We start from the raw sequence: 14,518 nt of genomic DNA on the forward strand, positions 1-14,518 counted from the left end.
AAGCAGTTTTCTTCACTGACAGAAATAAAGACTTAATTTAAATGACTGCATTGATTTAAAATATTAAAAGACCATATCTTGTCATGTCCAGAGTAGATATTTTTTGCAAATTATACACTATTTTAGGTTTTAATCTAACTGACAGATCATCAAAACTCAAGATTTAAATCCATAACAATTCATCATGAAAACAAATAATTCTATCATGTTAAAATACATTCACTTCAAGACAGTTCCTCAGGATTTAATTAACATCTAGAATATGCCAGCCCAGTGAAAGTTTGTACCTTTCCCAGAAGGCCTTTGTGTTTGGAGAGCAGACCTCCACCATTCTTCACTGCAACATCTAGAGTCCGCCTGTGGAGCTCCACGAGGGAAACACTGAAATCAAACCTGAGCAGGCAGAGACAGGAAGAGCACACAGCACATTTACAACTCAGCCGCTAAAAACTAACAAAACTGTTTAACAATAAAGTTATCTAACAACACGTGAAAGCAGAACAGTGGGGCTCACGTCTGATCGTATACTGGGTTGAGGGTTTTCTTGATTGTGTGAGTTTTCCTCCTGCCCGACCTCCGTTTGTCAGGAAGCAGGTAGAGGCGGACGTAAGGATCTGAGCCGTGATCAGTGAACGCTATCAGGTTTCTGTGGCGGTAAAACAAATGATTATTACTTAAAACATTCACCCAATACAGAGAGTATTTTTTGAAGAAACTCCTTGCTCTTATTTGTTCATACCTGCAGCCGTGAACGACCACGATGAGTTTGTTCCTCTGGGAGCTGTGTCTGACTGTCAGCTGAATCTCACCCAGCTGGGAATGACTCGGGCCCGAACCACTGGGAAAAAAAAAAAAAAAAAAAAAAAAAGAGAGAGAGAGAGAGAGAGAGAAAAAAAAGAGAGAGAGAGTTAACACAAAAAAACAGCACCTCATGTTCAAACCTGTATTATGATTTGTGTGAGAAAGTGTGAAGTTACAACTAAAGAGCAGTCAGGTATGTTTCAGATCTGTAGAAATGTCCTCTCAAAGAATAGGTATTGTGGGTGTATCACAGCCTAATCTATCTTCTTCCTCTGTGCCATAGAGCTCCATTGTTGTTAAAAACACATCACTGTGCCACACTGTTGCATTGGGTCACATTTTCTTTCATTACCATGAACACACACACTGTAGTTTTTTTTAACTCAATCCCACATATACCGCCCTGCTGCCACAAAAACTTACTAGAGCACCAAATGTGGATTAATCCGCCGCTTAAAATAGTACTATTTGTGTTTGTTTGATAAAAATTACAGTGACCAGCTGTTTTAGAAAATCACGGAGCCTTCTTTTTTAAATAAATATATATTTGTGATCCTTTTTTTTCTTCTTTTTTTTTTTTACTTTTACATCTTCAGTAGGAACCAATGGGTTTGGAACCAATTGTCACAGACAGGGCAGAAGAGAAGGTTTTGGTCTTTTCATGGGATGTATTAGAAAAATGGCAGCCTTACTGTATCACTTTCTTTTTTCTTATGGTGTATATTCACAACAGACAAAATCAACAAGTGTTGGCACTGTGGGCAAGCCCACAGAGCAGCAGAGTGTGATCTAAAGATGACCTGCAAGAGCTGCAACAAGAGACAACTCGTCCTCCAAGAGCTGAACAGGATGGCAGAAAAGGGCCAAGACAGAGCCCCACAGGTTGAATGCTGTCTCCTGAACACAGCAAAGACAACATGGAGTACGGAACGTACTGTTGAAGGTCAGAAACGTATTGCTATGCAATGGAGATTGAACCTTGGAGTCATATTCTGTCCTGGACGACGGCTCAGAGAGGACAATTCTGTTGCATGTGGCTGTCCGTGACCTTGGATTTGAAGGCCAACCTGAGGACTTGCCCCTCAGAACCGTGCGCCAGGTTCTCCAGGTCCTGCATGGAGTGGTAGTATCTTTAACTCTGTCTCCTGCATCCCAGCCATGCAGATTCTACCAGATCAAGAGACCTTTCATGGCCAAAGAACTTGGACTGGCTAAACACACATCCAGTCAGTGTTCTGCAGAAGTACCACCACCTCCGAGGGCTTCCTCTACGGAACATTGAAAGAGCTCAGCCAGTTCTGCTTATCGGAATGGAACATGTCCGACTTGGTCCCCCTGGCGGGCCAGCTGCCATAAAGACCAGGTTAGGATGGACATTTAGAGTCCAGCCCAGGAACTGAAGCATTAGTTCACTGCACCACAATGCTATTTCACTACCATACGGGCCCTGCCAGAAGAGTTGTACAGTCATGCTGAGCGGCTTTGGCAGATGGATGTCTTACCATGGCCAAAAGGAAAGGCCAGTACAAGGTAACGTGCTGGAGGCTAAGACGGTGAGAGTGAGCAGCAGCATATATACTGTAGCTGAGAAGAGGAGACTGGGGACATAAGGTGATGTTGTCAAACTGGAATCCAGAGTAGAGGCCACACTTACCACTTAGTACGTAACGCACCCTATGGTACAACGGCACTATGGCAAGAACAGAGCTGTGTTTAACTGCTCTTTCCGGTTTTAAGGCCGTAACCTCAAAAAGCTCCTACCAGGACAGACTCTGGGGTCCTCCCTTCTAGCAGTGCTGTTGTGGTTCGAAGAGCATTCTTTGGCCTCCAGTAGCGACATCCGAGGTATGTTCCACTAGGTCCGGTTGCTCCTGGAGGACTGGCCTTTCTTACAGTTTCTCTGGTGAGACCTAAAGCGAAAAGAACCACCAAAGGTCTATGAATGGAGAGTACTGCCCTTTGGGACTATGAGCAGTGCCTGCTTTGCCATATTCACTCTCCAAAAGTACATCCTGCATCACAGCCAGCCAGGGAGGATGTGCAAGAGGCAGTCCTCAAGTCCTTTTATGTGGACACCTGCCTGTGTCATTTGAGGAGGAATCAAAAGCCTTAGTGGACAAGCTGCAGGCGCTTCTGGCAGAAGGGGGTTTTGAACTGCGCCAGTGGGCAAGCAACTGAGGAGCAGTCTTCAGCCACCTTTACTCAGATGCCAGGTCGGAAAGTTCTTAACTCTGGATAGCGCAGGGCCAGCCAGATGGTCATGAGTCGGCGCTCAGACTTTATTGGCACTGCCAATCTTAAAAGCTCAGAACCCAGACCTACCCACAGACCACTTTAAGCACCATCTACAAGGTATAAGCAAGCAAATATGACCCCATTGGTTATCTGGTGCCATTCACCACAAGAGAAAAGGCGATGGTGCAACTGCTTTGGGCAAAGCATAGAGAGTGGGGCGATGACCTGCTCCAGGCCTGGAAGGAATGGGAGAAGGAACTGTCTGAGCTTCTGCACATCACCCTTGCCAGAGGCTACAGCTGCCTTGAACTGGACACCCTAAACAGCCTGAAGGACATTTACGTGTTCTGCGATCCTTCGGAGAAGGCTAACAGGTCTGTAGCCTACCTCAGAACTGAGGACCCCAGTGGTTAGGTTAAGGTGGCCTTCCTCACCACAAGGTCAAGTGTAGCTCTGAAGAAAACCAGCAGACTATCCCTCGTTTGGAACTGTGTGCCGCTCTAACAGGTGCCCAGCTAGCCTCAGTTCTCACCACAGAGCTTACTCTGCCCATACTGTGCTCACTTGGCTTCTTTTGGATTTCTGCCAATTCAAAGTCTACATGGGTACTCACGTGGTCAAAATACAGGAATTGACTGAAGGCAGAACCTGGTGTTACATAGACACGACCAACAATCCAGCAGATGATACCAACCAGGGGAACAAAATTGGTTGAACTAGGAGTACAGAGCTGCTGGTACCAGGGGCAGTGCTTTCTTCGCGAGGCACCAGAACAGTGGCCACAGACTCCACCATCTGCTTACTTTGACAGTAAAGAACTCACCAGCTCACGCAGCTACCCCGAGCACTGTGGCCAGTTGGAGGGATCTCCCAGATTACACCTGGAGCAGACAACAGAGTCAGGACCCCTACCTGCGCCTGTAGCCCTTATCGTTTGCCTCCCTGTCCTGCCAGACTAGAGACTCATGTCTAGATTGTTCAGATTTCCAGGGTAAATCTGGGGCGGCTGTAGAAAAGGTCTTTTTATAGTGATGTGTGTAACCCAGAACAATCACATCACACTTCACATGTAACTTCACGTGCAACTTCATAGTCAATTTCATGTTCAAACTGTCATTCATCTGGCATCTCAATAAAGATTCCTGGATCTCAAAGTCAGACATCTCTGGTTCAAGTTCTTCCCGGACACCATACATCGGGCAAGTTTTTTAGTTAATCAGTTTTTCAGAGGTTTTTACAAATATTTTCCACAGACAAAGATATAGAAAAATGTGTTCTACACAATGTTAGAAAGATAATCATTAGATGGACAGATAAATAGATATATGATTGGTTGATAGATACTTTTGCAGCTGCTGGAGTCTCTGCTGCAGCTCCTGAGCAGCGAAGGGGTTGGAGATGTCTGAGGCAATGCTGGGCGTTGGCTCTTTGCCTCCAACCAGGTACTGTTGGGACCCAGAGATAGCCAGGTTGGAGGTGCTCCTTCCGGTCTCTGCCAGGCCCCGACCTCCTCCTCTTCCTCCACCCTGCCCCAAGTCCGTGCTTCCCGGAGACCTAAAGGGATCGTCGGCCTCCCTCCGCCGGTTGAGCAGGTCCTGGGCCGACACTGAGGAAGAACGGGGGGTGTCGGATGTGGAGGAGGAAGGCACAGGGTCAGAGGAGACAGAGGGCCGTGGGGTTTGGTTGGAGGAGCTGTTCTTGTGGACCTGTAGGGAGGACGGGGTGGAGTCTGAGGATGAGGAAGTGTTCTTATCCAAGCACAGCACCTGAAATAAAACACGTACAAAGAAAATGAGACAAAGGTTGACAGTTTTACAAGAATGATGATGAGGTCACAACCAACTATCATTCTGAATTTGAGAGATGATATTTTTTACTTTTATGCCTTTTCCAAGACCCATGTTCTGTTTGAACTAGTTTTTTTTTTCCAAAATAAGGTGAGAAAAAATTAAACTATTTCTGCTTCATTAGAATCTTTCCAGTAAAAGGACAATATCTGAAGCCACTTTGGGAATCCCAATTTGGGATTTAAAAAGAAAATTCTAAATGCTTGGAGCGAACCCTGCAGGCTGATCTAATGGCGTCATGACAAACCACAAATAGTTTTCATCATCTACAAATTGTCTTCCTACCCGCAGAGCCATCTTCATCTTCAGGGTGCAGCTCGGTCCGGAGTTCTTTAGAGGGAAGCGCTGGGTCAGCGTCATGTCTTTGTCAGCAAGGCTCAAAGGAAGTATGCTCCCAGAGGCACTAACATGAGGCAATCTACATACTAAAAACACAAAAAAGGGTACAAAAGCATGGGATGCTAATGGGATATTTGTGAGTCACAACTCATATGGTCAAGATTTAACTGCTTATAAACATGAAACTGGAGCATCAATAAAATGATCAGCTAACAAAAGACAACAGCTCCATACCTCAACCTCCAATTCTTGGCTTTTGGGGTTGTGGATGAGGAAGGTAAATGCTTCCTCCCACACAGGTTCATTGGTCTTATATCTAGTCTGGAAGAGGACACAAAAGAGATGAGTTAGAGGGAAGGAAAAACACAATGGTCGAGGAACATATCAAGGGATGGTCACAGACTCGGCCAACTGCAAAACTGTAAATATCTGTGTAATTGAAGTTATTTTGAGGAAAAAAAGTCTTGTGAAAATGGCACTATGTCTTGTGAAAATACCAAAATGTATGCAGACCCAGCCAATTGCAATTATTAGTAATTACAATATTAGTCGCCCGCCAAATGTGCAGGGGCTGCACTTAACTGCTATAGGAGACATTTGCTAGCTTTAAGTAATTAACCAACCTTTTGCAGTCAAATTCTTTCCAAATTTCAACAGTTTCAAAGTGTCTTAGCAGCCAATGTAATGTTCACTAGACATCTGCTGGCGGAGGGTAGATTTTTTAGCTTTCTCAAATGTATTGTTTTTGAAAGTATAGTTCAACATTTTGGGACACTAACATTTATTAATTTATTATGCGGGTGTAATCGGAAGATCAATATCAATCTCACGTATGTGCGTTCGGTACAGAGCTGGAGTAACAATGTCGTTAGCCTAGCTTACCATAAAGACTGGAAGTTAGCCTGTTCTGCCCAAAGTGGAAAAAAAAGATGCTCCAATGCTTTTTGAGATATGAGGAAAACACAAGATTCATATCACACTTTGGTCTCACCTTGCTCTCGTAGGACTTGTGTCCCACTGTGAACTGTACAAACGGACTTGGAACGCTGGTCACTTTTTTACCAGACTGCAAAAGAAGAAAAACTGGTTTTACAAAAACAAGAAAGAATGATATGGCATCAGGTTTATATCTTGCGAACGCGTGAAACAAAACTAGGGAGAGGTAAAGAATGGCACCTGCACGTATATAAAACTAAGCAGCACGCACCTGCGAGTGTCTGCTTTGCGAGCGCCTGAGGGCATACACGCTCTTGCAGGTAAACTCTGCTCTCGAAATTGATTTCTGCTTGCTCGAAAGAAACGGTCTTTTGACATTTTGCCTTGCCTATGTATGAACCCATGCCTCTAACATTAGAGCTAACGTTAGCTTTAGCTAACATGGCTGTAAGCCTGGCCAGCCAGTCTCAATTAGTAACAAATAAAAAAAGATGCTGTGATGGAGTCAATGGCATTTATAACTTTTGCTTTGGTCAAGATTAGGCTCAGCTGAACTGTTTTTGCGTAATGTAATAAAACTTAACATGTCATTTATCACTAAAAAAAACTTGAAAATGTGTATTAGACATTTCAGCACCTGATGGCAAAATGTGTTACTTTATATGGGATGAAGTTAAGAGGGAAAAGTAAAAGTTTTTAATGGCCCCAAACCAGGAAGTCTGAAAAACACACCAGATTAGTTTTAAAGAAAAGATCAATTCATAGTTTCAGAATGAAAAGTGTAAGTGTTCTTTGGTCAACTAAGTTGTTATTTAGAACATACATTGTTAGACACAGTGCACAGTTTTAGTACACAAACATGATTATTGGAGTTGGTTTCCAAACAACAGTCAGTAACTTCAGTTTCAGGAACTGAGATGGGCCACAGAGCCTCTAAATGCTTCTTTATTATTATGTTGAATGAGTTTTGTGAACTTGGGGTGTGAAAGTGTAGAAACTACGAACTAGACAACTGTTTAAAACGTACATGGGCGATATGTTAATATTACAGCAAAAAGCGTCCGTAGTACACTAATGCACACTAAACTACCAAAATTCTGAATTAGGCATTCTGTATTTATGGCATTGTTAAAAGACTTCATCTCTGTGCTTACTTCAAACTACAGTGCACTATATGGCCAAAAGTATGCAGACACTTTTGTTCTGGGGCTGTTTTTCCTGATTTGGTCAAGGCCCGATTGTTCCAATGAAAGGAAATCTTACTGCTATAACATACAATGGTAGTTTAGACCACAGTGTGGTTACAACTGTGTGCCCTGTTTTAAAATGACAATACCCCCGTGCACAAAGCCAGAAATGGTTTTCCCAATTTGGTGTGGAAAAGCTAGACTGGCCTGCACAGAGCCCTGATGTCAACCCCATCCAATACCGACTGTGAGCCAGACCCGATCCCACAGCATCAGTGTTTGACCTCACTAATGTCTGAATGGGAGCCAATCCCTGCAGCCAGGTTCAACATCGGAATCCAGAAGAGTGTATGCTGTTACTGATATTTAGGTGTCCACATACTTCTGGCCTTTCTATACAAATATGAGTTGAATATGTGAATATATCAACCTGTGTGAACACCTGTCACTGTGTTCCCCTGTATCCCTCCTCGATGTCAGAGAAATATGGGTGTACAGGGCATTACCTTGATGGCCTTAGTGACCGAGGCCTTCTTCAGCCCCGCTTGGTTGAACTCTAACGGATTGCGCTTTGATTTTCCCCCAGGGATAAGGCAGGAGAGAGCAAACAACACACACAAACACACAAAGACCAGCAGGTTATTAGGGAAAGAGTGGCATGCAGGGATGAGGATTAGGAGAAAGACAGAAGACACCAGGACCGCCGGCATCACCAAACGTTGGGACACGATTTAACAGACAGAGAGACAACATGGATGATCAAATGGTTAATGCCATACCCCATTTAAACCTGGACATGAGGTCAAAACTAGAGTCCAACAAATACTGGAATTATTCATTTTTACAGTTAAAAAAACATCTAATAAGGATATATAATACTGATTGCAAACTATATTTGTTATTTAAATAAACATGTCTTTGCTAATCATCTCTCTCAAGGTACGTCTCGCATTCTGGTAGCGTCACGGTAACTTTCCAAAGACTGGCCGTTGAGTTGCTCACTCCTCATTTGCTCAAAGTTGAGGTCCAGGGTACTTTATGTAAATGAGGATCGTCCAGCTTGACTCGCTGCCTCTCGAAAACTCAAGAAAATCTTTTAAACTGACCGTTGTCAATCTAGAATGAAGACAGATTGAGCAACTGCACAGCTTATTTCTCACATAAAATGTTTTCTGAATTTCGGTGAACTATGGTTGTAAAATAAACGAAAATAGCCAAACGGGCTGCCACGTTGGTCTGTTTTCTGAACCAACAAGTGAGGCGTTTGTCCAATCAGGTGCATCAGCCATCACGGTTGTAGAAGGGTGTAGTCTGTTTTCTTTTCTTTTCATTGGTCATGGAAGAGAAATTGATAAATGCTGGTGACAAGCCCAGTAAGCGTCCAATGCTGGGAAGGGGGCAATCCCTCCCATCAAAAATTTTTAGTAGCTTATTTGGGGTTCCACATTTTGTGCGTCCTGCATAGGAACATTGTACCTTTCAAAATAGTGTCTTAGTGATGACGTGAATAAACTGAAACTGAACTGAAACTCTGAAATACACGTACATTTAGAAAAATGTAAATTTAATTATTTTAAATATCAACTATAATTTTAAATAAAAGTACAACAAATGTATACTATATTTTAATTACGTACAGTACAGGCCAAAAGTTTGGACACACCTTCTCATTCAATGTGTTTCTTTATTTTCATGACTATTGACATTGTAGATTCTCACTGAAGGCATCAAAACTATGAATGAACACATATGGAATTATGTACTTAACAAAAAAGTGTGAAATAACTGAAAACATGTCTTATATTTTAGATTCTTCTAAGTAGCCACCCTTTGCTTTTTAATTAATAAGGGAAAAACTTCCACTAATTAACCCTGACAAAGCACACCTGTGAAGGTAAAACCATTTCAGGTGACTACCTCATGAAGCTCATTGAGAGAACACCAAGGGTTTGCAGCAAAGAGTGGCTACTTTGAGGAATCTAAAATATAAGACATGTTTTCAGTTATTTCACACTTTTTTGTTAAGTACATAATTCCATATGTGTTCATTCATAGTTTTGATGCCTTCAGTGAGAATCTACAATGTAAATAGTCATGAAAATAAAGAAACACATTGAATGAGAAGGTGTGTCCAAACTTTTGGCCTGTACTGTAGATTGAATATACAAAAATCTGCAGCTTATAAAACAATTTGTTTTGTCTGCATACAGTATATTAATGCCAATACAAAATATCAATATAAATAAAACCGATGCCAGTTAAAACATATTGGTTGGACTCTAGTTAGAATACCACAGCATTAGATGAAAGTCATGAGATAAAATGGAGAGAGATTAAATGAAGATCCGAGGGAAAGAATAATTCCGATCAGAAAAACGCTGAGATGTTGTGGTGATAATCAGGTGACATTCATAGATTTCTCTTAGTATCTATTCTACTGACTGTCACTTACTTTGTTTCATTGTTTGTTACATGTTACGAAAACAAATGTCAATAAAAGAAAAATTAGATAACAAAAAAAAATATGACATTGGTATGAAATCTATTGATTTAAAGTCGCCTACACATGATCTGAGCAGGCCGTTTCATTGTTTTCCTATGGGGAAAGCTGTGCCGCCCAACTAGGTGCAGCACTACCCTTGGCGTTGCGCACCGCTCGGAACTGCCACCAAGCGCTGCGCTCAAAGTTTCAATTATTTTAACTTTGACCTTGATGACGCTGACCTTCCAAGGCTCAACCAATTCCTGATTGTTCCTGCGCTGGGCTTTGCCGCTCTGCTCTGCTCCCTACCTCGTGGTTTTGCCACAGATCACATGTGGGCGGCTTTACACCCAACACGTTACATTAACAATACATTAAACCTCTGGTGTCGGACACTCGTGTTTTCATCTTTATCATCCGATCCCACCGGGACACATAATGAAAGTACGTATGCTAAGACAGTGAGTGACATCAGGGTTAAAAGTGTTAGTGTGAAAAAATGCTAAATTATATTAAAATGATATATTCAGGTAGTTTTTGAAATGTGAAAAATTCTAATTAATGGTTAGAGAACTTCATTTTTTCTTCCCTCCTGTTCAGCTCTGATCTGAAATGGATGAACGTCAGATCAGCGATAGGATCCGAGGTGAAGGTGAAGATTTTAAACAATACACAGACTTTTTTACAAGTGAGTGGTTAAATTAAAGGGGCATTGACTCATCAGTGACACCTACTGGCACTCAGTCCAAATTACATTACACATTTAATTGTTAATGTCATTTCCTGTCAAAAGGTCTGTGTATTTCTTGGAGCAGTATCCATCCATGTGCTGAGACTGATGGGGAAAACCTGTTCACACACAATGGATGGCTTATACAGGAAGGTTGGAGGGAAAGCAATCCACAGAGAATACCCCCCTAGCTGCTCTCAGTGATCAAAATGCATTCGTTCCTCTTTGAATTCATCAGAAATGCACGGAAGAGGATTGGGCAACATGTGGAAACATTTATTTGAGTTCTGTGTTTGAAGTCAGAATTCTGTGAGAAAAGTGACAAGACTAACTGGACTTAAATGTTTTAAAACTTTTTGCCAACTAAAAAACCGATGACTAAAACTAACTAACATGTCAAATCTTCTCTCATTGGACTAAAATGATAATTTTCTATGACTAAGATGAGACTAAAATATCAAAAGTTTTTGTTAACTAAATGTTTTTAAAATAACAATGAAGTTGAGTAAACACGTCGGAAACTCACTTCTCAGGATTAAATCTGAGTGACAAGCGCAAACAAAAATGACAGTAAATTAAAAAGACTACATTCAGATTCTTGTATGGTACTTTTTGTTTTGTGTCATGAGACTCCTACAGAGATATAAGCTCTGGTGTGGCACACCCGGCATCTCTGCTTTCCAGAAAATAACCCATCTGATGAAATGTGAATGTACAACATGTCAACTAATCCTGTGAGATCATTAATTCCTGATGAATAAAAGAGGAGGAAGGATGCCTTTGATAGTCCTCAAAAATAAACCTTCAATGTTGTTTAATCATTTTCTGGTTACATTGTTCTGTCATGTTCTACAGTTTTGTAATCAGTCAAACTCCAACAATTAACATTCATAACAAACAATGATATTAATCAATTATCATGCACTAGTTGGGATTCATGCTCATCAGGCAAACAGTTCAAACCTTTGCTTTTTTTAAACCAAAACACAAGCAAAAAAAGAGGTAATCACACTCTGTCATTGGCCGAACTACTTGAGGATGCAGAAAACAACCAGCGGACTCACAAATAAGGTCCTATAGAGAGAGGCAGTGTTCTCGCAAAACACGAGGCCTGCCGTCCGCCTCTCTTTTAAGTGGCCAGAGCCCAAGTTCCCCTCGAAGACGCTCTTCAGAGGGGGAGCAAGTGAGAAGGAGAGGAGGAGGAGAAGAAGAAGAAGAAGAAGAGGAGAAGGCTGAAAAGAGGAAGGTGAGGCCTGCACCACAGAGTTCACACTAACAAATACAGTTATTTATACTAGAAAATACTGTATGAGACAAGATCGACTTACAGTAAAGGTGCTGTGACAGTTCAGTTACCACAAACAGATTAGACCACTGCTGAGAAAATGGTTCTATTCAGTAAAAGGAAGTGTTTTTTTCCCTAAAACAAATAGATATTACACTTTTTTCCTCCAAGTTAAATCCAAGTTAATCTTCCCATATAATCTTCACAAAATGACTGTAAAACAAACTACTGAATTATATAGTGTCAATCTGCTCAATCAGATGCTGATGCTCTGTCTCTTTGGACCACCAATATAAAAGCTAAATACATATTGGTGTGTTCCCAGAGCAACTTACATTGAAATAAACAAGCACAATGTTTGATCTCGGGCTTGGTATAGTTCCAGTAACATTGGTGTCAATACAGTAGTTGAGTTTCCACAGCTCAAATCTAAACAATGATTATTTGATACGTTAGTTTAGAAATGTAAACCCCGGCTTCCTTCTCCGATCTTTAGGAGTTTGATGGGACCCTCCTCCTAAATATCAGGCTGACATAGTGACATAGTCAGCTGTCATGTAAAACAAGCTCTCCTCTTCCTAGCTTCCATAGCATGGAGGGTGGTCTGGTGAGACACTCAAAGAACTGGGGTTATAGCCATATGCTTAAGTTCTCTTTAATAGCATTTTTTTTGTCTCTCACTATGGGAAAAATACTGACTCCTGGATTGCCAGAAGAAGACAACTGTTCCCAGTGGCATTTCACAAAGAAGGAGCCCCACTCCGAGAGGAGCCTGCACTGAGAGTTGGTGCCGTGACCTCTAACCTATAACCTAGCAAATGTGTGGGGCAAGGCCAGGCGTGCAGCCACACACACACCTCTTGAATAGGTAGCCCCTTAAGGTGCATTCTTACCGCCCACGTTTCATGTGAATTGGACATTGCGATTACATACAAAGTCAATGCAAAGACGCAAATTTTGTGTGAGTTGAAATATTTGAACTCGAACAAGAAATTTGCATGTCGCGAAAGGCAATCAGTGTTTAGATTTTCCTGATGTCCTGACAATATTGAAGCAGAAATGGAGGAACACATTATTGTCGCTGCCGGGGGCACCCAGAGCTCTACAGCACCTGATAAAAAAGGAGCTTTCTTTGGTAAAAGTAAGCATGGAAGTTGGACAACATGGTAAGTTTTGAAATGATATGTATGTTGTTGTGTTTATGGAGCAGCTCCAACGTTAGCATAGCCCAAATCGATCCGAACTTCATCCAGAAAACAAGCATTTCAAAAGTTGTTTGCTTGTTGTCTTGCAGACAGACCAGATAAAGTATAAATTCTGACCATTTACAAACCCTTGTTATTTGGACATACTTTTTATCCTATATATATATATATATATATATATATATATATATATATATATATATATATGTCTAATAGAACATTTTGCATGGAAGCAAATAAACATATCTGGCGTATTTAATAGTATTTGAAACCAAAAGACAACATGGACACACAAAAATACTAACTTGCCTTTCTGTTTCAATTTATATATAATATTGAAACAATATGACTATGGCAGTTTTACAACAGATTTAACTATTATTTTAAGTTTTCTCTCTACTGCAAATTTAAGATGGATTAAACAACAGAAAAAAGAAGTCCAAAAAATTAGATAAGTGATGGACTTGGTTGAACAAACTGTGTGAACTGGAACCTACAAGCAAAAATTGGATGGCAAATAGCCTTCATCTCTTCCCAAGAATGTTTCACACTCGAGCACCAGACAGGTGGAAACTTCAAAATAGTCATACAAGTATTAACCACAGAGCAACAACAAACTACAGTGCCAATCAATATATATACATAAATAAAAGAATGATAAAATAAAATTATGAAAAGAATTCATGAAAACCTTTATTTAATGACTTACCATGATAATATTTATTATTATTATTCCTAAATTTATATATACTGTATATATTTCTTTTTGTGGTAAAAATGGGCTTCAGTAACAAAGTTTTAGATTTAATAAAGAAATATCATCCTCCACATATCTTTATGGAAATCTGCTTTTCCGATCAGAGGCATCTATTAATTACCTTTGTCTTCACCTGGGCTCAATAGGTATCTGTATTTCTCATATTTGTTGACTATAAGATTAAAACTGGAATGCTTCACTGCAGGTGCACTCCGGGAAGTTCGACCAGACCGACTTACCGGCAGGTTTCTGGCTGAATCCAGGAAGACAACAAGCACCGCAGACGACAGGCCGTCGTTGGCTTGACCACGATCGGCTTTGATGCTCATCAGTGCCTGTGAGGGACCAAAAAAGATTCAGCTTAGTTTGTGGAAAAATTGGTCCCGTTAGCTTCATGGTAAAGGTACTTTATTGTCACATACACATACATGTTTCTCTGCATTTAACCCATCCCTCAAGGGAGCAGTGGGCAGCCATTTACAGCGCCCAACTCCAGATCTGAGCCAGTGCCGCTGCCTTGATCAAGGGAACTGACTGGAGAACCTAGTACATGTTTTTTGATGGTGGGGGAAACCGCAGCCCCGGAAGAAACCCATGCAAACATGGGGAGAACATGCAAACTCCACACAGAAAGACCCGGAACGACCAGGATTCAAACCATGAACCTTCTTGCTGTGAGGCCACAGTGCTAACCATTGGGCCACCATGCTGAAT

The 14,518-nt window shown here is 41.3% G+C and overlaps 1 protein-coding gene across 1 annotated transcript in view; it reads right to left on the minus strand.

Annotated features, from left to right (window-relative positions):
• Window positions 1–14,518, minus strand: part of LOC120568092 (extended synaptotagmin-2-like) — a 92,825-nt gene that overhangs the window by 8,585 nt on the left and 69,722 nt on the right. The window contains exons 14-21 of the mRNA XM_039815305.1: window positions 14,044–14,139; window positions 6,214–6,288; window positions 5,447–5,543; window positions 5,169–5,344; window positions 4,381–4,802; window positions 740–838; window positions 515–646; window positions 288–393 (exon numbers count right to left, since the gene is read on the minus strand). Coding sequence (XP_039671239.1) covers window positions 288–393; window positions 515–646; window positions 740–838; window positions 4,381–4,802; window positions 5,169–5,344; window positions 5,447–5,543; window positions 6,214–6,288; window positions 14,044–14,139 — 1,203 coding nt within the window. The remainder of the gene's footprint in view (window positions 1–287; window positions 394–514; window positions 647–739; window positions 839–4,380; window positions 4,803–5,168; window positions 5,345–5,446; window positions 5,544–6,213; window positions 6,289–14,043; window positions 14,140–14,518) is intronic.

The sequence above is a fragment of the Perca fluviatilis genome, chromosome 11 (assembly GCF_010015445.1).
Source record: "Perca fluviatilis chromosome 11, GENO_Pfluv_1.0, whole genome shotgun sequence".
Lineage (NCBI taxonomy): Eukaryota > Metazoa > Chordata > Actinopteri > Perciformes > Percidae > Perca > Perca fluviatilis.